The sequence below is a fragment of the Nicotiana sylvestris genome, chromosome 4 (genome assembly GCF_000393655.2).
Source record: "Nicotiana sylvestris chromosome 4, ASM39365v2, whole genome shotgun sequence".
NCBI lineage: Eukaryota > Viridiplantae > Streptophyta > Magnoliopsida > Solanales > Solanaceae > Nicotiana > Nicotiana sylvestris.
In genome coordinates this window covers 52,429,083-52,456,107 of record NC_091060.1, presented here as the reverse complement: position 1 = coordinate 52,456,107, position 27,025 = coordinate 52,429,083, and the positions used below count along the sequence as shown (strand labels likewise).

General features: G+C 35.6%; 1 protein-coding gene across 1 annotated transcript; it reads left to right on the top strand.

The window, feature by feature from the left end:
* Positions 1 to 370: 370 nt before the first annotated feature.
* Positions 371 to 26,822, top strand: LOC104236246 (MADS-box protein 04g005320-like). The gene is made up of 8 exons (XM_009790133.2): positions 371 to 798; positions 3,912 to 3,990; positions 19,695 to 19,756; positions 19,930 to 20,029; positions 25,338 to 25,379; positions 25,469 to 25,510; positions 26,162 to 26,292; positions 26,483 to 26,822. The coding sequence occupies exons 1-8, from the start codon at positions 614 to 616 to the stop codon at positions 26,559 to 26,561; spliced, it is 720 nt and encodes a 239-aa protein (XP_009788435.1). The 5' UTR covers positions 371 to 613; the 3' UTR covers positions 26,562 to 26,822.
* The last annotated feature ends 203 nt before the right edge of the window (positions 26,823 to 27,025 follow it).

Genomic DNA, 27,025 nt, shown 5'->3' with positions numbered 1-27,025 from the left:
GGTGAAGGAACATCAAAATATCAAATTGAAACAGAGGAAACTTGCGACTGAAATTTAGACAAATCTGAATTTGACATTAGTAAATTGTGACACGGAAATAATATAAAACATAAAACAAAAGGGACCCCTCCAAAAGAAAAAAAAAAAAGAACTAACGAAAATAATGTCTCGTCTTTTTTCGTCCTAGGAATAATAGCATACTATTTAGTTCTAGAAACCAAACCTGCAAAACCAGAAAAAAATATAACAAAAGCACTTTGCAGTATCACCATATATGCATTTTTCATAGTAATATCTAAGTTGATATTTATCAAAGTATAGAAATACAGATACAACGTCGTATTTATATATCAGGAAACCTAAGACCTGACCCACAAAGCTATCCCATCCCCCTCACAACAAAACGAAAGAAAGTAAAGAAGAAACAGAAGCAGAAGAGGGGAACTCTAGATAGGCTTTTTAACTGCAAAAAGATACTAAGTTCTTATTAGAGTTCATACATTGAATGCTTTCCTATTAAAATATTATATTAGATTTGAAAGAATCTAGTTGGGAGTATATTATATTTATATTTATATTTATTGAGAAAGAGAAAAAAAGGGAAATTAGTATAATGGGAAGGGGAAGGGTAGAACTGAAGAGAATAGAAAACAAGATAAACAGGCAAGTTACTTTTGCTAAGAGAAGAAATGGACTTCTCAAAAAGGCCTATGAACTTTCAGTTCTGTGTGATGCTGAAGTTGCTCTTATAATCTTCTCTAACCGCGGCAAGCTCTATGAATTCTGCAGCAGCTCAAGGTACGTTTTATACAGTTGAATGTTTACTGTTTGTTCGTGTCGCTCCATTTAAGCTCATCATATATCTTAAATTGCACATATTTGTAAAAAAAATGATTTGAGTAAGGTTTTCAGTGATTTCTAATCTTGTTTTAATAGGGTAGGGATTTAACAAGTTTGAAAGAGATACAACTCTATGTGTCCATTGTACCCTGTGTCTAACCTTTCATTCCTTCCTTTAACTTTTTTTCTTGAGTTTTATTGGTTGGGTATAGGTGTGAGATCTGAGTAAGAATATATATACGTATATATTTATTTTAACCTAGAGTAGTAGGACTCGTGGCTGCTGACTTATAAGGGTGCAAGCCAATTTGCCATTTGATCTGCAGATCTAACTTCTTCTTTTGTAAATTACAAATGTAACTGGTATCTCAAGAATCCAGAAGAAGTAAATAAAGCTCTTTGGTTGTGATTTGATGTTCGACAATTTTCCCTTCGTTTAATTATCTCCACTTTTTCTTCAACAAGTACAAAAGAAAAAGCCTTATAATATGGATCTAAAGCTGCTGGAGCTTGGAAAAGAATTGATGTGGTTTTGAGTATTTCTTCTGTATTTTGCCTGTGAAAATGGTACCCAATAATGCTTATAACATTTGCAGACTTGAGATTTTCCTTTCAGTCTGAAGCTTTAAAATCATAATCATATCTTTATACTAGCACTTTTGCTTTTCCGGAAGAAATTCTCATTTTTACCTTAATTAGTATAGCAACTTACATAACAAATACTAACAACTAACTTTTTCATGCCTATGAAATTAGCATAATGTCTTAGAATGAATTAATTTTTATGAGCATATCGAATCGGAGTTCCTTAAGTAGCCACGGAACCTATAGTTATGCTTAGATTACCGTGCTTGGTGGAGAAGAAGCAAAGTAAAAGTACACTGGCTTCCTGCCTTGTTCTCTGTCTTGAACTGGGATTGCTCGCTAGATAGGTCAGGTTGAAGCAAGATTTTATGAGAACATATTCCCTATATTCAGCGACAAGGGCGGAACGACCTCATCACGTAATTGATTTCCAGTATTTCTATCTTACTAAGATAATATTTTAATCGTCTCTTTCTTAACGGGACTTGCCTATATATGGTGCTTTCATCTAATTTTGACACAATCACACAAATGCTCTTAATTGATAAATTGGTGGCATTTAAAGATGCACTAATACTTCTTTCTGACTGTACTTTATTATTTCAATTAATCCTTCCTTGCATATCATTAGTTGTCTTTTCTTTTTAGGAAAACAACATCATGGAAACATATTGATCTATATACGCGACACCAACTCTTAAAATTAAGATATAAGTTCGATGCACTATTATATATAATTAGGTCCAGTTTTATCCACAATTGCTTTTAGTTCACTTAGGAATTTATATATCAATTTGGCATACATTGACAGACATACAAGGGGTTATATTGATATACTAGCTAGTGTATGAGTATATTATACATCTATCTCGACATTCTCATATAAGTCTCTAATCAAACTCAACACATACGGCAAACAGTAGATCTAATGTAAGTGAAGCAACAATAACTAAGCCTTAAAATCAACTTGTTAATATTGCCAACGAATCATTTTTTCCATTGTATTCTGCAAAGTATTTGCTATGTCTGTATTGATTTCAACATAGTGTAGGTTTTTAAGACTTTTTCATGTGCTTTTACGTTTATCTTGTATCTTTTTAGCACCTTAAATCATCATGATAGTATACTATTGAAGTGTGTGACCATCTCATTAACATATGTTTGCTCTGGTATCATGTTGAAGTATGTGATCATCTCATCTAAAAGCTTAAATTGCTGCTAGATTTTATTTCTAGTACACTCATAATGTGGATACTTTGGATCACAAATACTCAATATTTACTCCCATATAGTATTATTGGTTTCACAATCATTCTATAAGACTGACATAACATGGTGAGAACGAAACATAGTATGAGAAATTATATTTTTTCATATAAATGAGGAATTCCACAGAGGTATCAAAAGGGACGCTGTGATTCCAACTGTTAGAATATTTAGCATATCCATTTATCTCATTTTGCCACAGCTAATTTACAATCAGTTCGAGGAATTCAAAGTAGGAGAAGTAAGTCCCAAACTGAAGTAATTATAACTTATAAGCAAGCCACTATAAAAAGACAATTAGTGAGAGATAAAATCAAGCATGCATTATGCTCTACATGATGGTTGCGTTGAAGACCGATTAGACCTCATATATCTTTGTCTTTGATTAATTAGTTTTTTTCTTGGTTGAAGTACTATGGTTTGGGCTTTACTTTTAATATTATGGTAAGAATACACTTGTTGACCTCTTGTCTATGAGTATGAGTAGGGGTGGCAAAATAGTTAAAAAAAACAGTTAACCACCCATATTATCTACTAAAAAATAGGTTAGATAATGAACTTTTTAAAAATGTGTCGAATATGGATAAGAACCATATTATCCATTTAGAAAATGGTTATATTAGTAACCAATGGATGACCAATGGGTCTAACTTTTACATTTGTAAAGCCTCAAATTAGGGGTTCCTCAAGTTAGGGAGACTAAGAATTCTCCCAAAAGTGATCATATGCAAGAATTCATGGATAGTACGGTTACCCATATTATCCACCGGTTAACCCGTTTTTTATCCGTATTAAATATGGGTCGGGTCGGATAATTGATCTGTTTTTTCATTACCCGTTTTCAATCCGAACCATATCTGACTCGACCCGCCCGTTTGCCACTCCTATCTATGAGTAAATAAAGTATTCTTTTAGGCTTCTAGACGATGTTCCCAAATTTGGCAAAAATATGACCATTTCATCTAAAAGCTTAAGCTATTAGAGATAGTAAATTTTTATGTACTTAATTGTCATCTTAATATACCTTCTCATGTGCCGGGCTTGATTCTTTTTCATGACCAGAGCACATGAAAGTTCTTTTTTGATTATTAGTCGTTGTGAGACTTGAACCCAAAATCTTTGCCTTGTCTGATATCATTTAGAAGTGAGAGATCACCATTTTTATTTACTTAATTATTATCTTAGCACTGTCACTGTTCTACAACTTGCCTTTTTTCTAGTATATCCAAGACACTGGAGAGATACCACAGATGCAGTTACTCCAACCTTGAAGCTGGCCAATCTTCAACCGATTCTCAGGTTCATTCATCTCCCTTAGATTTGTAACTGACTTAGTAATTTACTATTTAGTTAAAAAAAAAAAAGGAACAATTTATCTTTACCTTCTCTTTCAAGTTTCATCGAGTTAGATTCTTTGGATGAACTAGGTAAAATTAAACAGTAACTAATTATATACTCCCTTCGTTTCTTTTTACTAGTTTTCTAACACGCGCGTTGCATCGTGTGTTTCATAGTATAAGTACAAACTTCTTAAAATGATATACATCATATTAGAATAGTGTATATGAGTTACACGAAATTAGAATGGAAAAAGTGCAAGCTTAAACTAAATACATAGCAATCAAATATTCAACTTAATAATTTTCTTATTTGTGACATTTCATGTTTCTAACAACACCAAATTTAAATTTGAATATGAGCAACATCGACTATAGTTACAAATGCTTCACATTTTAAAGTTCGTGTCATATTTATAAGAAATTGTAACCTCAGCCGTTCCATAACTGCATACATATTAATAGGTTGTTATCAAATAAAGGTAATATTTTGTAGAAGCTGTGTAGAAATTGGATCACCGTATACCTTTATTTAGATGGATATAATAGATCATTGTCAATTTCATGGTGTGCATCTCCAAAGAAGTAGTAGTTTATTTATTACAAAGATACACGTTATGATCCAGTCTAGTAGTTCAATGGCTACGTAAGATCGCGCCACATCATCTAAGTAAACTCAGATGACTCTTATTTATTTGTATTATTATTTATAAAATAGAAAAGATATTCCACCATTGTCCTTTACACTTTCCTACTCTCTCCTCTATTTCCTTCAATTCAAAGATTTCAGAATTGTCGCCAACATTTTCTTCCTTTAGAAATTGCTTCTCCATTACCAAGCAATTTGTTCACGATACTACAGATCAAGCCCAACAACAAAAGTTGAAGCTGCACGACTCATTAACACAGACCTATTAGTGCATCAGTCCATCAGTCCACCAAGATCAACAATTTTGTAGCTCTATTTTTTAGTTGTATATTTCATATACATGTGTGTAATTGTTTGTAGACTAAGTAGTAGAATAATATTACACAAGTCAGTTGAATGTTTTAAAGACCGACTGACCTTCTCTCTCTAATTTAGAAACCTTAGGGTTTTCTTTAATCTCTTTTGTTCATCAATGAATTTGGTGATATTAACATAGTATCAGAGCAGGGAATCAGTTTCATCTCGACATAAGCTTCACTCCGATGTTACCCTTGATCGGAGTTTTCGTCTCTTCTGTTTGGTTCGGTGATTTGGGATTTCCATTGGAGCGTGATTTTCTTGAAGGAAAATTGGGGATTTCTTTGATTTTGTGCTGAAATCGACTCTCGTGGTCATATTTTGCTGAAATCCAAAGGTTATCGACATTTTTTACTTCATGCGAGTTTCGTCCTAGGGTTTTGCCTACTCAGAATTTACTTCTCTATTTCAAAAGGCCGGTAATATTCTTCCTATCTACAAATTTACAACCTGATTCTCATCATGTTTAAGACATATTCTGTGGTTTGCATGCCGTATATGTAGACATTGTTATTCTCCTCAAGTTGACTCCATTTCGGTGATTGTATATGTGTGATTGTGTGGTTTGACTGAGCCTGCTGCTATGGGTAGCATTCGCGATAATGTGGATAATACCACGACCTCTAACTCTAGAGGTTTTGTACTTTTTTCCCTAGATCCCTCTCATCCCTTGTATGTACACCCTTCGGACAGCCCTAGTAGCCAATTGGTTTCGATACCTTTTAATGGCTCTCGCTTTGTTCTTTGGAGAAGTAGCATGTTTACTTCTTTGTCCGTCAATAACAAACTAGGGATCCTAGATAGGAGAATATCTCAACCTAGTCCAAACTCAACTTATTACCCATATTGGGAAAGATGTAATGATATGGTCAAGTCTTGGATCATAAATTTTGTATCTAGAGAAATTGCCACTAGTGTAATGTATTTTAAGACAGCCAAAGCGGTCGAGAAAGACATTAATGAGAGATTTGGGTAGTCTAATGGGTCAAAATATCTACATATTCAGAGGAAGATAAGTACAATTGTCTAGGTTCTTCATACATAGCTAATTACTTCACTAAACTTAGAACACTTTGGGATGAGTTAAATTCTTCCTATGCGGGACCTGTTTGTTCATGTGGAGCTCTTCTCAAGTTCATAGAAGATCAACATATGTTTTAGTTCCTTAATGGGTTAAATGAATCTTATTTCACTGTCAAAAGCACCATCATGATGATGAGTCCCTTACCACCCATAAGTAAAGTCTCTTCTATCCTACAATAGGATAAGAGCCAGAGAGAAGCACCACGTGCTCCTATTTTTTCTGGCAATTCTGCATCTTTTCTGGCTTCTTGTTAGTGTTTAGCAGAGAAAGCATCAAATGGCATAAAGAAGAAAAGGAGAGATATGTTATTAAGCTGAATGGAGAGCTGTTTAAATACAAATAGATCCTAACAGAATTGCAGTAAATACTGAAGCAGAAACTTCCTAATAATCGGGAACTAATCAACAAACAACTACATGCCTAAAGACTAGAAAATTCACAACTGAAAAATCTTAAGCCTAGGAACAGAAAATATCTAAGTATCTTCTGCAATTCTAAAACATGTCAGCAGCTACATCATCGCCAACTTAGCTGCTACATCAGCATAATCAAATAACAGCTTATGAGGCATCTTGCAACACTCCTCCTTGCCTCAAGAGCTGTAAATCCTAAGTTTCATTCTCAAGAGCTCAAATTTGCCTACTGGAAGAGATACTGTAAAAATATCAGCCAGTTGTTCTTCCGTTTTGTAATGCACCAGATTCACCAGACCATCCTTTTGCACTTCTCTCAGAAAATATAGTTTCACATTGAAATGCTTGGTCTTTTCGTGAAATACTGGATTGTGAGAAATAGTTATAGCAGCTAGGTTGTCTACAAATACCTCAATGCTTTCTTTAATCTCCAAACCAAGCTCGCATAATATTTTCTTTATCTACAAAGCTTGATTGATAACAGTTGTAGCAACAACGAATTTTGCCTCTGTAGTTGATTGAGCAACAATCTCTTGCTTCTTAGAACACCAAAAAAAATAGCATGAGCCAAAACTAAAATAGTACCCTGAAGTACTTTTCATATCTTCAACAGAACCAGCGCAATCACTATCAGAAAATCCCTAAAGTTTGAAATTCTGACACTTGCTAAATCTGAGTCCATAATCTATTGTTCCTTTGACATACCCGAGCACTCTTTTTGTAGATTCATATGCAATTCACTTGGAGAATTAAAGAATCTGGATACTACACTTACAACATACAGTATGTCTGGCCTTGTTGCTGTAAGATACCTTAGACATCCAATTAAGCTTGTGTAACTTCCTTCTTGTACTTTTTTAGCACCATCATCCTTCATTAGCTTCTCCTTTTGATTCATAGGTGTGCTCATACTTTTGCAGTCTTCCATTCTAAATTTCTTTAGAATTTCTTTTGCATATTTTTTCTGACAAATGGATATTTAATCTTGGACTTGTTTAATCTCCATTCCAAGAAAGAAAGCCATCTCTCCAAGATCTGCGATTTTAAAAAATTTCATCATCTCTCTTTTAAACTCTTCTATGAGCACAACATTACTTTCTGTTACTAAAAGATCATCAACATACAGAGAAATGATAACAACGTCAGAGTTACTGTGCTTTATATAAAGAGTTGATTCGCTTAGGCTTTTTTGTAAACCTAAGTTAGAAAGATGATCATCAATTTTACTGTACCAATCCCTTGGAGCTTGCTTTAAGCCATAGAGAGCCCTTTTTAGCAAATAGTCTTTGTCTTCTTGCCTTTTCACAACAAACCCTTCTGGTTGTTCAACATAGTTTTCTTCCTGCAAGAAACCATTCGAAAAGGCTGATTTAACATTCATTTGGTAGATTTTCCACCCCTTTTGTGCCGCAATTGCCAAAAGAAGTTTGATTTTGTCAAGTCTTGCCACATGTGAAAATGTTTCAGAAAAATCTACACCAAAAATCTAAGCATAGCCCTTCACCACAAGCCAGTCTTTGTGCCTGTTCACTGAGCCATCTGCATTTAGCTTAGTGCAATAAATTTAACTCCAATGATCTTTTTGTCTCAAGGTCTTTCAACAGCACCCACGTGTCATTTTTCTCAATCATGGTCAGCTCTTCCTGCATTGCAGCTATCCATTTCTTGTCTCTTTTAGCTTCTACATATTCGACAGTTTCAAAGACTGCTACATTACATCTTTGATAGATATCTGAAAGTGATCTGGTTCCTCTAACTGGAAGATGGTCGATGCGCTCCTCAAGATTTTGCAACTCATTAGCTTCCATTTCTTGTTTATCTTCATCCCAATTCCATTGCTTTTTCTCAACAAATTCCACATCTCTGCTTATCAATTTTTTTTCAGTTTGTGGATGGAAAATTCTGTAAGCTTTTGACTGCAAACTATAACCAATGAAAACTCCAGGTTCCGCCTTCTTGTCAAGTTTATCCCTTTTCACCTGAGGTATGTAAGAAAAACATAAGCAACCAAAAATTTTAATGTTCCTTAGTGAAGGTTTATACCCATGCCAAGCTTCAAAAGTTTTTGACTATTCACTGAGTTTGTGGGTAGCATATTTAACAAAAATACAGCAGTATTGGCTGCGTTTGCCCATAACTTTCGGGGAAGCTCTTTCTCATACAGCATACACCTTTTCATCTCTATGATAGTCCTATTCTTCCTTTCACTTACTCCGTTTTGCTGTGGAATATATGGAGTAGTAAGTTGATGCTCTATTCCAGCAACTTCACAAAAGCTTTTGAACTGATCTAAAGTGTACTCGATCCCATTATTTGATATAAGCACTTGTATTTTGCAACCACTTTGATTTTCTACCACGACTTTGAATCTCCAAAAAAACTTCAGCGACTTCTGATTTGAATCTTAAGAAGTATATCCAACAGATCCTCAGTGTTGTGAAGAGCATGAAGCGAGGAAAAGCGACAACCCCCATTTCACGAGAAATGAGAAGCGAGAAGCAAAACGCTCGCTTTTTTAAGTGAAGCGGAATTTAAAAAAAATAAAATAAATACTGCATAGACAACATATGTAATTGTAAGTAAATATTCAATACTTCAATTAAAAAACTAAAGAGTAGCATAATTAAAGCACAAAATGAGCATCATATTCTTCTACAAGATTGTCAAATTCTTATATTCCACTATCATTATTATATTGCTCTTCATCTTCTTCAACTTCTTCTTCTTCATCAACTAGGGACAAAGTAGTAGAAATTCGGCAGAAACTGAAAAAATTGGGCAAAAATTTTTTGAAAAAAATTCGCCAACATTTCGCCGCTTTTTGGATGTTTAGAAAGAAAAAGAAAAAGAAAAAAGAAAAAAAAAGAAGAAGACTGAAAATCAAAAGTGCAGAAGTAGAACATACTGTACTGAAGAAGAAGAAGAACAACCCTAGTTGTTGCTTTGAGATTATTTCAGAAATCAGAAGTTGATGAAGAAGAGAAGAAGAAATCACTGCTGTTGTTGAAGAAAAACCCTAGTCTCGCTGCTGTTAAAGAAGTCCAGACAGTGTTTATGGTTTAGAAAACCTCATTTTTTAATAAAATAGAGCTTGAGTTAATTTTAAACATAGAAGCGGACGCTTCTTCTCGCTTTACCGCTTCTCGTTTTTACAGAGAAGCATTCGCTTTTTTCGTACCAGAGTCGCTTTTATTACCTCAAGCGCTGCCCTTCATGACTCGCTTTGCTTCTCGCTTAAAGCGAGGAAGCGAATGCTTTTTTAATCACTGCACATCCTTGTTAGATCATCAATAAAAATAATGTAATACCTGCTTCCCTTCCATGATGGAGTTCTTTGGGGACCTCCAAGATTTGTATGAACCAGCTGCAATTTTTGAGTTTCTCTCCAAGTTGATTTTGTGAATGACAACCTTATTTTCTTACCAAGCAGTAAGTTGATGCTCTATTCCAGCAACTTCACTAAAGCTTTTGAAATGATCTGAAGTGGATTTGATCCCATTATTTGATCTAAACACTTGTATTTTGCAGCCACTTTGATTTTCTACCACGGCTTTGAATCTACAAAAAACTTCAGCGACTTCTGATTTGAATCTTAAGAAGTTTATCCAACACATCCTTGTTAGATCATCAATAAAAATAATGTAATACCTGTTTCCCTTCAATGATGGAGTTCTTTAGGGACCTCCATGATCTATATAAACCAGCTGCAATTTTTGAGTTGCTCTCCAAGTTGATTTTGTGAATGACAATCTTATTTGCTTACCAAACTGACATGCCTCACAACTTGGGAGTTCCTCTTCAAGTGGAGGTAAGCCTTTTGCCAGCTCCTTTTTCCATATATACAAAATAACCTTATGGTGGAAGTGACCCAACCTTTTATGCCAAGTTTCTGCAACGATGGGCTGACTTGAAAAAGCTAGTTGTTCCTCTTCCATCGGATTCAGATAAAAACTTTTCCCTGCATTTTAATTCTAAATAATTACTGACCACTTGGATCAATTATCAGACAGGCCTTATCTTCAAAAAAATAATTTGAATCCATTTTCTAGCAATTGTCCAAGACTTAATAAATTCCAATCAATTTTTGGAACAAACAAAACTTCAGAAAATAAGTTTTGTACCTTTATAACTCTGAATAACTATGATCCCCATTCCTTTTGCTGGGAGGTATTCTCCATTTCCAATTCTGACTCGTGCTGTAACTGATCTATCAAACTTTCTAAAAAGCTTCTCATCACTGGTCATGTGGTTTGTACAACAACTATCACAAGCCAGCTGTCACTTCAAATACTAGATGCAAAACATGATGCGACAAAGAGTTGTTCTTCCTCATGTTGATTTGCAACTTGAGCTTCTCCCTGTTGTTGAGATCCTTTTTCCTTATAGATGATCTCAGCATGCCCAAGTTTCTGACATCTCCTACATCTCATATCCGGTTTTCTCCAACATTTGAAGTGAGGAAGATTCTTCCTTCTACAATGCTGACATGGAGGAAATCTTTCTCCTTTATTGTTGTCAGAGTCACTGCTACTACCATTATTAGTAGAAGCCTGATTGTATCTAGCATGATTCTTTTTCCCTTTCAGTTTTTTGTATTTGCTTCCAGCATTGTTTTGTAACTTGGCCTGTAGTGCACCTTCTATTGACCATTCTTGTCTCATTAACCTTCTTTGCTCATGTGCCTGAAATGCATTTGACAATTCTACCAAAGTGATGTTTGACAGATCCTTAATATTTTCTAAGGAAGCAATAGTTGGTTCAAACTTCTCAGGTAGTGTTACAAGAATTTTCTCGACAATCCTACTATCAGGAAGTTTAGTACCCAACATTCTTCCTTATTCACAATAATAAGAAGTCTATCTGAAAATTCTTTAATAGTTCCAGATTCCTTCATTCTTTGCATCTCAAATTCTCTGATGAGATTCATCACTTTCATGCATTTGATTCTCTCATCTCCTTGGTATTTTTCTTTCAGAAAGTCCCAGATTTCTTTTGCTGATTCTAATGTCATGACTCTGGAAAAAAATTGTTGATGAAATCCCATCATATAAGCAAGATTTCGCCTTGGATTTCCTTGTCTTCTGCAATTTAAAAACATGTCAGCAACTACGTCATCGCCAACTCGGCTGCTACATCGGCATAATCAAATTACAGCTTATGAGGTATCTTGCAACACTTCTCCTACTCCTTTCAACAATAACAACAGTAACCTCACTCAGAGAATCAACTTTGACTCCAAAAGGAATGTAAATCATGTGTCTTGCAAGTATTGCAAGAAGATTGGATATACTGTGGACAAATGCTATAGGCTGCATGGATTCCATGCTGATTTTAAATTCGCTATGAACAAGAAATCAACTTCTTGTGTCCAGACTAAGATTCCATATGCCCCTCTTCCTTCCTCTTATGTTGCTTCCTATGATAAATTAGCTTATGGTTTCACCAAGGAGCAATATCAACATCTTCTAAATCTGTTTCAACAAGTTCAGCTCTCTACTGGGATGTCTCCTATTGTTTCCTCCACAGAAGACTCTGCATTTGCTCAATTTGCAGGTTTCTGTAGTGCTTATGTTGCTGATTCCCTTATTTCTCATGCATGTGCATCTTCACATCTAGGTGTTTGACCTTGAATTTTGGATTCATGAGCCACTAACCACATGACTTCACATAAACATTTACTTCAAAACCTTACACATTTACCTAAATCATTCCTTGTTACTTTACCTAATGGTTATAAAGTAAAAGTTATATCAGCTGGTTATAAAGTAAAACTTACACACCTTAGACATGATATTAGTCAATGTTCTTCTTGTTCCTTCTTCCACTTCAATTTAATTTCGATTCATCAACTTATTACATAGTTGGATTGCATAGCAGTACTTACTAAAACTAATTATATTTTACAGGGCCCTTTTATGAAGAGGCCACTGGTAATTGGTAAGGTTGCTAGGAGATTATACTATCTACATCTAGATACTAAACTATTTCCATCTTCATTTAGTACTTCTATGGTTCAATCTAGTTCAATTCCTAGTAATAAAAAGTTCATTTACTTTTTGCTTCAATAAATTACCTTCTATTGCTATTGACTCTACTTGTAATCAGACATCCATCATTAATAAAATGGACTTGTTTTGGCATCAAAGATTAGGTCATATGCTTTTTCATAAAATAAACTCTATTTCTTATTTATCTGATAAAGTTTCTTCTAAACAATTTTTCTTTGCCCAATGGCTAGACAAGAAAGGTTATCATTCATGATAGTTATATGCATTTTACTGCTCCTTTTCAACTAGCTCACAATGACATTTGGGGACCCTATAACACTAAGACCTATAATGGATTCAGGTATTTTCTCACTCTAGTTGATGATTATACTAGACTACTAGAGTGACCTGGACACATCTTCTCTCTTGTAAGAGTAATGCCTTCTCTGTCCTTAAAGCTTTTACATCCATGATTAAGGTGCATTTCAAATTCTTTGTTCATACTTTTAGGTCAGATAATGCTTTTAAAATAGGTAGTAGTGCTGAAGCTACTACTTTATTTAGAGGTGAGGGTATTCTTCACCAAACCACTATTCCTCACGCTCCATAACAGAAAGTGTTGTGGAGAGAAAACACAAACACATTTTGGAAGTTGCCACGACCCTTTTGTTTCAATCTAAGATTCCTCTTAAATTTTAGGGTGAATATGTCCTCACTGCTACTTACCTTATTAACAGAATGCCTTCACGTCTCTTACTCAACCTCTCTCCTTATGAAAATTTATATGGCAATCCACATACCTATGAACACTTAAAATCTTTTGGCTGTCTTTGCTTTACCACAACTCCTAAGGTTGGCAGGGACAAATTCCAGTCAAGAGCCATCTCTTGTCTATTTCTGGGTTACCCTATGGTAAGAAGGTTACAAACTACTGAATCTTTCTAATTTTTCTGTTTTCTTCTTTAGAGATGTGGTATTTTATGAGCATGTTTTTTCTTATAACTCGTCCCCTCCTTCTTCTTCCTTTCATTCTTTTGTGAAACCATTTATGGACTCCCCATCTCATGTTCCTACTACCCCTCCTATTCCTAAAGATATTCCTCTACCAATTCCCAATCCTCATATGTCTCCTTTAGCATCTTCTCCTTCTTATCTTAGTCCTGTCCCATCCAATCTGCCTTCTCTTAGCCCTTCCTACTCTTAACATTCCTTCTCCTTCTTCCCCTAGTTCTCCTATCCGTAGGAAGTCCCTTAGAACTGTTGCCAAGCCTACCTACCTAATTGACTATGTTTGCAACTCTGCCCTACTTCCTGCTCCTCCTACTGATCTTTCTAGGGTTTCTCTTAGTGATTATCATATGCATGAGCCCCAGTTGTACCAGCATGCAACATCAAACCCTACTTGGCAGGAGGCTATGCTACAAGAATTTAGGTCTCTTGAAGCAAACCAGACCTGGGACATTATTCCTCTACTACCTAATAAGACAAACATTCCTTGTAAGTGGGTCTATAAGATCAAACAAATGGATGATGGATCTGTTAAAAGGTATAAAACAAGGTTGATTATTAGGGGTGATGCTCAAAGAGAGGGTATTGACTTCACTGAGACCTTTTCCTGTGTGGTCAAGCTGACTACTATTAAATATTTGTTGACCTTGGTTGTCAAGAGAGGTTGGACTGTTTTTCAGCTTGATGTGAACAATGTCTTCCTCCATAGTGACCTAAGTAAGGAGATCTACATGAAGATTCCCCTTGGCCTTGATATCTTTCTTCCTCCACCTCTTCACCACTGGTTTGCAGGCTCAAGAAGACCCTCTATGGCCTCAGGCAGGCTTCTAGACAGTGGTTTTCAAAACTGTCTGAAGCCTTGCTCTCTAGGGGCTACATTTCCAGCCTCAATGATTATTCTCTCTTCACCAAGTCATCTTCTAGTTTTCTGGTGGTCCTATGTGTATATGCAGATGATATCCTCTTAGCTGGGGATGATGTCTCTGAGTTGAATTCTTTGAAATCCTCTTTTGGATTCCCAGTTCAAGATCAAAGATCTAGGAACATTTCACGATTTTTTGGGTTTGGAAGTTTCCCCGCACCCTCAAGGTTATCTTATGACTCAACACAGGGATACTTCTGATCTCCTTTCTGAGTTTAACTACAATCGTTTCACACCTGTTCTGACTCCTTTTGATGTTTCCTCCAAGTTGGTATTGGACATGGGAGAGCCACTCACTGATCCTAACACCTACAGAAGATTGGTAGGCAAGCTCAACTTCTTACAACATACTAAACCAGATATTTCCTTCTCTCTAGCAACACTTAAGTCAATTTCTTCAGAAGCCTTAAATGCCCCACATGCATGCTGCTTTACATATTCTAAGGTATCTTCTGAATGATCCACCTAGGGTATTATTCTTTCTAGTAGTTTTGATTTCTCTCTTCTTGGATATTCTGATTCTTACTAGGCAGTCTGTGCTATATCTGGAAAATTTATTTATAGATTTATCACTCTTGATGGAAACCCTGTATCATGGAAAAGCAAGAAACAACCTACTTTCTCCTTGTCTTCAGCTGAAACTGAGTATAGGGCCTTGAGAAAGGCTGTTGCTGAAGTTTCTTGGTTGGTTCGACTTTTGGGTGATCATGGCTTGCACATTTGCAGCCCTGTTCCTATTTACTGTGACAGTCAGACTGCCTTACAGATAACCAAGAACCTTAACTTCTATGAACGCACCAAATACATAAAAATTGATTGTCACTATGTGCGTGAATGTTTGAATTCTGGCTTGTTTCCTTCAGTTTTATTCCTAGTTCTGCACAGCTAGCTGACATCGTGAAGCATTGTCTGGCCAGCCTCACTATGGTATTCTTTATAAGCCTGGTGTGTTCTCACCCTCCACCTTGAAGGGGGGGGGGGAGGTAGGGTGTTAACACTGATAATGCAGATTAGGCCCAACAATAGAAGCTGAAGCTGCACCGCCTATTAATACAGACCTATTAGTGCATCAATCCATCAGTCCACCAAGCCCAACAATTTTGTAGCTCTAGCTGTAGCTCTATTTTTATAGTTGTACATTTGATATACATGTGTGTAATTGAATATAGAGTAATTAGTAGAACAATAATTACATAAGTCAGTTGAATGTTCTAGTGACTGACCGACCTCTCTCTTCTCTCTCTACTTTAGAAACCTTAGGATTTTCTTCAATCTCTTTTGTTCATCAATGGAATGTGGTGATGTCAACACACTCAAGACTTCAATGTTCGTAGGAAGGCCATTGGTTATTATCTCTCCAATTAACTACAATCTTTCAAATGCTAACTCGTTTCTAATCATTCAGTGTTCGTATGAAAAATGAATCACTGAAGAAGAATGAAACTGATAGCTAGGAATGACATGGAAATATAATTCCGTCGAGGAACAAGTTTTTATTAAATCTGTGAAGAGAGAGGAGAGAGGTAGGAAAGAGAATAGGACAATGGTGGAATATTTTTTCTAATTTATATACAACAACAACCCAGTAAAATCCCACAAGTGGGGTCCGGAGAGAGTAGTGTGTACGCAAACCTTACCCCTACCCCGAAGGGGTAGAGAGGCTGTTTCAGAAAGACCTTCGGTTCAAGTAAAAAGACAAAAGGAGAGAATATTGGATTCACCACGGAGATTATAGGGAAAAAGGAACATAAAATGCAGAAGAAAAATGCAAAGCAAAAACGATGGCTAGTAAATGGATCCTACGTCGAAAATAGAAAATAGTAAGACACGACATTGGCCCAAGCCATCTTAGACAAAACCCCGCCGGACTAGGCTCACAAAGATACAAAGTAACGCAAGACTCAACTACCTCCTAGCCTACAACCGTAATACTCGACCTCCACAACTTCATATTAAGTGTCATGTCCTCGGAAATCTGAATCCTAGCCATATCATGCCTGATCACCTCTCCCCAATACTTCTTAGGTCGCCCTCTACCTCTTCTCATGCCTTCCACAACCAGCCGCTCACACCTCCTTACTGGAGCATCTGGGGTTCTCCTCTGTACATGCCCGAACCATCTGAGCCTGGCTTCCCGCATCTTGTCATCAATGGGAGCCACGTGCACCTTCTCCCGAATATCATCATTCCTAATCTTATCCATCTTAGTGTGCCCGCACATCCACCTCAACATCCTCATTTCTGCTACTTTCATCTTTTGGATATGTGAGTTCTTAATAGGCCAACACTCTGCCCCATACATCATGGCCGGTTTAACCACCGCTTTATAGAACTTACCTTTGAGTATCGTTGGCACTCTCTTGTCACACAAGACTCCAGATGCTAACCTCCACTTCATCCATCCTACTCCAACACGGTATGTGGTATCCTCGTCGATGTCCCCTCCCCCGTGGATAACCGAACCAAGGTACTTGAAGCTGCCTCTACTTGAGAGAACCTGTGACTCAAGCCTAACATCCACGTCCACTTCCCCCGGCCCAGCGCTGAACTTACACTCAAGTTATTCCGTCTTCGTTCTGCTTAGCTTGAAACCCTTAGACTCAAGAGTCTGTCTCCAAACTTCCAATCTCTCGTTAACACCGGCTCGTGACTCATCAATCAGAACTAAATCAGAACTATCTTTTCTAATTTATATAATACAAATAAATAGGAGCTATCAGATTTTACTTAGATGATGTGGTGCGATCTTAGGTAGCCATTGAACAATACTTGACCAAATTGTACTGGACTGGATCTCAACCCCAAAGATACGTGAAAGTCACTCACATAAAAAAAAAATTCAATTGGTGTATATAAACCATATAATTGTAAGTCTTAGATATCCTTTGTTTGATTCAACCTTCAAAAATTTGAATATTTACAGGTGCAACTAAAATTTATCACTGTTTCTATGAATATAACTTTTAACCACAAAAATGCAAACCAGTTCCTTGAAACAGTTCGTAGAAGGAAAACGCAAACACATTTTCAATTAACACGCAAGTACTAAACAAGATTAATAACTGTTGAAGCGTTGCTTCATAAAATTTGCATAAACAAGATTATACAGTTTCATGAATACTTTTAGGAGGCAACAAAAGAAAATAAACTTACCTGGTAAATCTGCAGCTTTCCTCAGTCGTTTCTTCTAATGGTGATGGTTAATTATGATATTACTAATTTATAAATCCATTTATATAAGCTCATCGGTTATCAGAACTTATCTAGCAAACTGATAATATTCTTCAGCAGAGTTAAGATAATTACTTAGCACATTAATTTGGTAACAGATGAATCATTGGTGCAGATGAATAAAGTTTGACTGCAAAGAAGACGAAAAGTTTAATGAACACCACTATACTGCTTAGCTTAATGGTAGGAGATGAAAACACTCAGGTGGTGATTAAAATTCCTTTCTAATTGATACGTTAGCCATAATTTACCATTTAATAGGATCCCAATTAATAAGCTAATTAACAATTTAATGGAAGGTAATTAACTTTTAGATAGAGGATAAATTGATCGTTTAACTTCTAAAGGATATTTTAGTAAATAAATCTCACACTAATGAGCTTCACGCTTATAATATAAAAACTTATAATTCCTCGACAAGTGCGTTGCATGTGTATGCCAAGTTATATAGTACATAATTTTTGTAAAATAATAGTAATATTATTAAAATAATTATCTAAATATTTTTAACCGTTATAGTAAAGTGCTGTTATAAAAATATATGTTAGAGCATATAACATGAAAATTTAGTTCCAAATGAACCTTTATAAGGAAGTCTTGTTATCGAGTATGGTTGTTATAGAGAAATTTGATTGTACATGAGAGAATAAAATATGAATTTTTTGGATGAACAATGTAGATCATCGTATACTGACTTATTTATCAAGGTCAAGATGATTAGATATTTGAGCCTACAAAGATGAATAATCAAGATTTAATTAGATACAAGTGATTTTCTTTTCTTACTTGTTTTAATTTATTAGGTACAAATCATATTGTACCTAATTATATATTCGTATATAAAAATCTACTTAATATGCATAAATAATTTATTCAAAATCCAGTAAGTTCCCTTTTTTTGAATTCAGAACTTATAAACTCAAAATATAAAATTAATTTCTTCCTATTTGTCAAGTTAACCATTTAATTCGCCACCAGACGGCGAAATTATTTAAAAAGAAAAGTTAAAACATTTAATCTTTTACCTCTTTGGATGTCAAAGAAACACTTTACATTTTGTGCTAAAACACATCAATACAGGAGAAATACTTTGATTTTCTTCCTAATTCGTCCCAAAAACATAGTTCATTTTTTAGCCTTTTGGTATCATAAAACATTGTTTAGATTTGACAGTTATATTAAAATTTAAAAACATAATCCAACCACTCTATATAAAGAAATAGTTGGAAGGAACGAATAAAAAAAAGGTATGGCATAAACAAAACCTTGTAAAAAGTAACATGAAAGAAAATGATGCACCTTATTTGGCATTTGTAGATGAGTTCTGTATGTAGGGGAAGAGATGATGACAAGTGAAAAAATAAGATGAAGTAATTCTAATCACGAAATAAAAGGTTGTCCAGTAATACAATTTTATTTAGGAGTTAAAAGGATGCAACGTACACATTTATCATTTGTTGTAGCTATCTTTCATGCTATCTTCTCAATCGTCTGATTCAATGTAGATTATAGTATACATTGTTATTTATTGGAAGATAAATTTACTTTTTGATACAAAAGTAATATATAAAAGTAGCATTCAAAGAAAGGATAAAATGGCTTTCATCTATTGTAGATATTTTAGTAATTCACTTTTCATTTTGGGGCTTCATACTTATAATATAATATTCTTTTCGTTCTAATTTATGTGAACCTGTTTGACTGGACACAGAGTCTAACAAATAATGAAGACTTTTAGAATTTGTGATCCTAAATTTATCAGAAAGGGGTCCAGAGTATTTGTGTGGTTATAAAAGCTTCTCATTAAGGGTACAATTAAAAGTTTAAGCTAAATTGTTTTCAAATTTAAAAAGAGGTTATTCTTTTTAGAACGGACTAAAAAGGAAATAGGTCTACATAAATTGAAACGGAGAGGGTATGATATATGAACTGTCCTTTAAAGTTTTGACACACTGATTTAGTAGATCATTTAACGGCGGTAGTATTATTTGACTATTATGCTATTATTGGAACAGAATAGCTACCAGGAATATACGAAGCTGAAAGCAAGAGTGGAAGTGCTACAACAGTCTCAAAGGTGATCACATATATACTTGAGAGAAAAATTTATAATTGAAATTAAAGAGTGCTTCAATATTTTTCACTTTGACTTTTCATTTACAATCATATATATGATCTTTTGATCTTCTTTCTTCTATTCTTCGTCCTTAGTTCTAAATAAGATGGAATTTAATTATTCATAATCTTTAGGCATATCCTTGGAGAAGACTTAGGACAATTAAACATAAAAGAACTGGAACAGCTTGAGCGCCAACTGGATTCATCTTTGAGGCAAATAAGGTCAAGAAGGGTATGTTTTATGCACCTTTACCGGTTATTTAATTTGTCAGTTTCTGTACAAGCTAAATTTGCAGCTCTCAGTAGCATAGCTACTTTAGATGACCATGTGAATATTTTAGAAGCTTCAGACAGTAGTGGAGATAGGATTTTCGCTAGGGGTTCAAAAAGATTTTTTAAAAAGATTATAACTAGTGAGGATTGAACCAATAACCTTACAAAGATTTTGAACCCCCTTGGACACTTAGCTACGTTTTTGGACTATGTCAAGGGGATTCAAAACATAACATATAGAGATAAAAAAATAGATTGATTTTGCCTTATACATACAATATAATTTTTCGACGAAGGGGGTACGGGTGAACCCCTTCCGCCCCCTAAATCCGCCCATGGCTTCAGATCATATGCCTTCTTCCTAAATATGAATTCCTTCTTTACACTTTTCTTTTGGTGGGGTGCGACGTGCATTAATAGTGCAACACTCAAGAAACCCGATAGCAAGCTAATGCTGTCACGATCCAAAATTCAACCAGTCGTGATGACACCTAACTCAACATGCTAGGTAAGCAAATTAACAACTAACCAGTTCCAATAACAATTTAATAAAGCAATTAAGTAAAGAGATATCTAAATCCGATACATTTCCCAAGGACTGGTAGTACAAATCATGAGCTTCTAAGATTAGAATTTACAAAGCTGGTATGAAATAAATACATCATTTGTTCGAAAAGTACATAAACAAAATTTTATATTCTAAGGCTACCATGAGCAAGAGGCAACTACGACCGGAACGTAGGTACATCTTCAAATCCAGCTCCCATCGATCGCAGCACGTCAGCAACCAACATCTGCACACAAGGTACAAAAGTGTAGTATGAGTACAACAGACCACATGTGCTCAATAAGTAACAAACTTAACCTTAGGTTGAAAGTAGTCACGAGCTAGAACAAAGGTCGGGTCCGACACCAATAGCCAACAACAATTCATAACAACGTAAAACAAGTAATTAAAGAAGTAATTTAGAGATGAAATGCTCAACTTATTCATAGTTTCCGCAAAAATAGTTCTGCTTTTCAAGTATATCAGTGAAAACCCAAATCCATTACCGAAATCGTTGAAAATATGAGTGAGTTTGAAAACAGTAAATTTTTCCAAAAATCCTTTCAACAATCAATAAGATGTTCCATTTTTCTTTCCAGATAGCCAGTGTAACATATATCATTATGCTCATACATCAATATGAGTGAGAAGTCATGAATGACGTGATACCGTACAACATGAGGAATAAATGCATCTCTATGCATGTATGTCATATGTGCATGTCAATGCCATGTACCTCAGAGATGAACTCATGTACTCACACTCACAAAGTACTCAATCTCATTGTCTCACACTTTCTACTCATCATGCTCGACCAGTATTATATATGGCCAATCCGGTGATCCATCCCGAAATATATACATCAACTGATCATTAGTCTCTCAGTACTGAGTAGGACCAAATCCAGCCCGTTGGGAAGATCATCCCCAGTAATATAAATGCTTCAGACAAGATTCATGTCCAAGGAAGATCCATCCTTCAATATAATCAACCGTGCTTACTAGGGATGTGTGCGGACTCCAGAGGAGCTCCTTCAGCCTGAACGCTATGTCAAGCTAATCATGGCACAAATCAATATAACCTGTTGCGGCGTGCGGCCTGATCCCATAATATAATCAATATAAAATGTTGTGGCATGCAACCCGATCCCATAATATAATCAATATACATATTGCGGTGTGCAGCCCGATCCCATAATATCACTCACACGCAGTCCCTCGGTCTCACTCAGTCATCAATCTATCAAGTGTCTCGAGCTCACAATGCCATGAAACTAGCCTAAAAGGATGATATGATGCATCAATAAATAGCAACAGAGACTGAGATATGATATGCATATGAATGTGTATGACTGAGTATGCAATGAAAGCAGATAACTCAACAGCAGAAATGACCTTAGTGGGTCCCAACAGGATAAACATGTAGCCTAGACATGGTTTCTAACATGGATCAAAGCTCAATAGTTCAAGTATGTAGAAATTTCATGGTTATAGGTAAGATCAGGTAACTACACAATACCACAGAACTAATAGAGTCACAATTCACACGGTGCACGCCCGCATGCCCGTCACCTAGCATGTGCGTCACCTCAACACCAATCACATAGCAGGTAATTCGGGGTTTCATACCCTCAGCACCAAGTTTAGAAGTGTTACTTACCTCGAACAAGCCAATTTCAATACCGAGCAAGCCAAATGATGCTCCAAAAATGCCATCTCGCGCGTACCGACCTCCGAACGGCTCAAAACTAGCCAAAAGCAACTCATATGCATCAAATAATGCCAAAAAAAAAATAAATCCATTGATAAATGTTGAATCTTTAATCAAAATCCCAAAAATCATTCAAAAAGTCCAGCTGGGGTCCGTGCCTCGGAACCCGAAAAAACTCACAAAATCCGACAACCCATTCAATTATGAGTCTAACTATGCTAGTTTCACTAAAATTCGACTCTGAATCGATGTTCAGAACTAAAAAAAAATATTTTATGAAACTTTAGGCTAGAACCCCCAATTTTCTTTTTAAAATTCACAATCCACTTACCAAAAACGAAGATAGATTCACGAAATATAACCAAAACCGAGTAGAGAACACTTACTCCAGTTCATATGGTGAAAATTCCTCCAAGAACTGCCTCAATCCGAGCTCCATAGCTCCAAAAATGTAAAAATGACCGAAACCCTCGAAATAGAGTACTTTATACTGCCCAGGCATCCTCTTACACGAACGCGGAAAATCCATCGCGTTCGCGATGAACAAAATCACACAGCATAAAAAGACTCTACGCATTTGCGGCATAGTCCTCGCGAGCGCGATGCAAAACATGACCAACCCTTCGCGAATGCGGCTGCTACTTCGCGAACGCCTACATTTCCTCTAGCTCCTAAACTTCAGTTCTATGCGAATACGACACCCCATCGCGAAACAGAACCCGATGAGCTTACCTTTTGCGAATACGTTCCTTGTATCGCGTCCACGAAGAACAAATTCGCAGCAGACCAAATTACACTTCGAGATCGCGGCCGGACATTCACGATCGCGAAGAACACCAGAAGCATCAGGTAACAGCAGAAACCAACAATAACAACATGGCCCAAAATAGTCCGAAACCCGTCTGAAACTCATCCGAGCCCCTTGAGACCCCATCCAAATATACCAACAAGTCCCATAACATAACACGGACCTACTTGAGGCCTCAAATTATGCATAACAACATCGTTACGATGAATCGCACCTCAAATCGAGCTTAATGAACTTTGAACTTTTCAACTTCCATAACTAGTGCCGAAACATAGCAAACCAACCTGGAATGAACCCAAATTTTGCATACAAGTCCCAAATAATATAACGAAGCTATTCTAATTCACGAACCATAATCTGAGTTCGATATCAAAAAGTCCACTCCTGGTCAAACTTCCAAAAATCCAACTTATCACTATTTCAAGCCAAATTCAACTACGATATTTCAAATCACAATCCGGACGCGCACCTATGTCCAAAATCACCCAACGAAACTAACAGAACCATTGAAACTCCAATCCTAGGTCAAATACTAAAAAGTCAAACTTGGTTAACTCTTCTAGTTTAAAGATTCTTAGTTGAGAATCATTCTTCCAAATCAATTCTGAATAGCCTGAAAACCAAAACGACGATTCGTCATAATACATCATACGGAGCTACTCATGCTCTCAAACCACCGTGCAAAGTACAAGTGCTCAAAATGATCGGTCGGGTCATTACAAATGCGATGGCCTCCCCCTTAAAATTTGAGTATATATATCATCTCGACTGTGTAATAATCCCCGCATCACTGATGGTTCAAGTTGAAAGGCGGTTCTCCGTGAGACTTGCCCCACGTATATCTCACATCAGAATGGGTGGAGAAATTTATGGGCCATATAACGACAAGTTTAGGATTCAACTGTTGAGACATCTATTGGATTACAACCCAAAGGGGCAAAATCACGAATCTCAAAAGCCTTGAAGACACTGAGTCCTTGGCCATATCAGGGCAAAGCAAACAATACTTTTGCAATTGATCCTGGACCCTAATAAGTGCGGTATCAGAGTAGATACCTTTAGTATGGTAAGACAAACCTTATCGAGGATACTGAGTCCTAGCCATATCAAACTCAAAATTCAACCGTTGACAAATTTTGGATTAAACCCCAACAGGGTAAAATCTTAGCCCAAAAGCTTTGAGGTGACTGGTCTGAGTCAAAGCGGATAAGCCCTTGTTGGTTAGGCCTGACCATGGGCCCGACCGTGACAAATTGCTGGCACTATGTATTTGATATTAAACTGATAAGAACAAATATCACTCTTAATTAATTTAAGCTCAAAAGATATGGCTTCCTTCTATACTAAAATGGGAATCTTACGGAAATGTTCCAAAAAAAAAAAAAAAATTTACCAACAACTAACCATTTTAGTTATGCTACCAAAAATAACAAAAAAAAAATTACCAATTATATACAAAATTTAAAAAATATAGGAAATAAAAAAAAAATTCAATAGATATTATTGCGATTCATTAAATATACATAGATGAGTCAATATACAAAATTTGAGTAAGTTTGAAGGTGAATCAGATTAGTTTGGAGTCAAGATTCATTACTAATGATATACAAAATTAAAAAAAAAATGCAAAAAAGAATTTTTTTCAATGGGTATGGTTTGAATTCGTTGAAAACATGTAAATGAGGCAATATACAAATTTTGAGCAAGATTGGAGGTGATTTGAACTAGTTTGGCATCAAAATCCGTAGTTAAAATCAAGTTAATTTTTTTTTTTACGATACATGTATCAAACGTATATATCTCACACATAAGTGTACATGAATATACATTTGATATATATGTGATACATAGTGTGGTACATATTATTTTTTTCGATTTTCATCTTCTATTTCGAATTTTCAATTCAAACCACCTCAAAACTCCATCAAATCATCCCAAAACTGAGATTCGAACTGTTTAAGATGTATCCAATCTATTCCAATAACAACCACTCAAAAGAAAGCAAAAAAATAAATTTTTTTTGGCTACAAATAGATAATTGACTAATATTAGTAATATTTTATGAGTTGATTAATTTTTATACTAATTTGCTTATGGGTAATTGGTAATTTTCCTAAAATGAGCTTATACCCTAATAAAAGATGCTAAATAGTTTGCAAGATTTCAGAGTGTTTTGTTAACAAGTTCTTGAACATGTTTCAGACGCAAAACATCCTTGATCAACTTTCTGATCTTCAACAAAAGGTATGTATTTTATATTCCCCAAAGTAAGCAAGAGAACATTGCTCAACTTTTCATGTGACATTGTATGCCTTCTTCTGCTGTTTCAACAGGAACAATCTCTTCTTGAAATCAACAGATCCTTGAAGATAAAGGTACAACTCTCTTAAATAAGGTTTCAACTAGAAAAATATGGACAAATCCAGAAAAGCTACTAATAGTAAACCTTCATCTACGTAATTTCATGTGATCTATTGGGATAAAATGTCAGAATTATTACTTTTTCAAAGTAGTACTTTCATGTATTTTTTCCTCCTACAACTCATTTAATTTATGGGATAATGTTACATTTAATCCTTGTACTATTTTAACTGGCTCATTTGTTCTCGATTTCGTTTGAAATGAGTTGTTTAATCTTTCTAGCAATAATGCAGCTAATGAATACAAGTAAACCTATGTTGTTCGGATTCTCCAAAAGTGATGCCGCGCCCGTGTCGGATCCTCCAAATATACATTAAATTTGGAGGATCCGACACACAACCAACAACATTTTTGAAGAGTACTCCGAGCAACATAGAGTAAACCTACATATCTAAATGTAAAACACAGGACTAATACGAATTGAAAGTTGACTTACCAAAAGTACAATTACCCTCGATTTTACAAGAAAACTTCAGACCTAAAGTTTTCCTTCTTTTCTAAGAACTTTTTATTTGGGGCGTCGTGTAATAATGATGTATAGGGGAATTTGGTATTCTTTTCTCCAACCAGTTAACAGTTGTTTCTCTATGAAATGCTTCTGGCAGTTGGATGAAAACTATGTAGCCTACCAAACTCATTGGGATACTGGAGAACAAAATATACAATTTAGACATCGACCTGCTCAGCCTCAGGAGTTCTTTCAGCCTCTACAGTGCAATAGTACAATGCCAAACAGGTACGGTAATGTTGCCCTTGTTGCAATACCACACTTTTTTTGCAACATTTTAAGTTATAGCGCAATTCTAACGTAAGTGGAATCAAAATGTGTGTGATCGTATATATCTACATTCTGATTAATTTCGTTGTGTGTGTATCTATATATTTATTTATGAATTTATAAGTCGAGCTAAAAGTGACGGATTCAGGTACAATCAAGCGCCATGGGATAACATAGAATCATCAACACAAAATGCTACTGGAGTTTTACCTGGATGGATGCTTTGATGGTTGGGGCTAAAGGGGAATCAAATTCACTTACCCTACCTTTTACAAGCAATTAAGTTAATGCAGTTTGAGATTGGAAAATAAAAATTAATAAATGTAACTTTTCCCATACACACAATTGAAGTCTCAGTCATTCAAAAGACTACTGCTGGCATGAATTGTAAACTAGTTAACGAGTACGCAAAGCATAACCATATATGTCATGGAATAAGTCAAATTACATCTTTTATTTTAATTTAGACTCGTTCTTGTTTCAGTTAAGTTATTCTTGCCTTGCATGGAAATAATGCAAGTAGGCTTTACTAGGCCACGGCGGTTTGAGCCATCCCGTGGAAAGACATCTATTTTCTCGAACATGTCAATCATAAATATACATACGTGGGAAAATGCCTTTTTACTGGTCAAGATCAACTTGAACTACTTATAACATACATATTTATTTTTGTGGCAAATAGTGAAATATC

What these genes read in the sequence shown, in the direction of transcription:
- LOC104236246 (XM_009790133.2), top strand. Translation starts at nt 614, where the DNA reads ATGGGAAGGGGAAGGGTAGAACTGAAGAGAATAGAAAACAAGATAAAC. An exon ending in GGCAAATAAGGTCAAGAAGG is followed by an intron (nt 20,030 to 25,337) that starts GTATGTTTTATG and finishes AACATGTTTCAG; the next exon opens with ACGCAAAACATCCTTGATCA. An exon ending in TTTCTGATCTTCAACAAAAG is followed by an intron (nt 25,380 to 25,468) that starts GTATGTATTTTA and finishes CTGTTTCAACAG; the next exon opens with GAACAATCTCTTCTTGAAAT.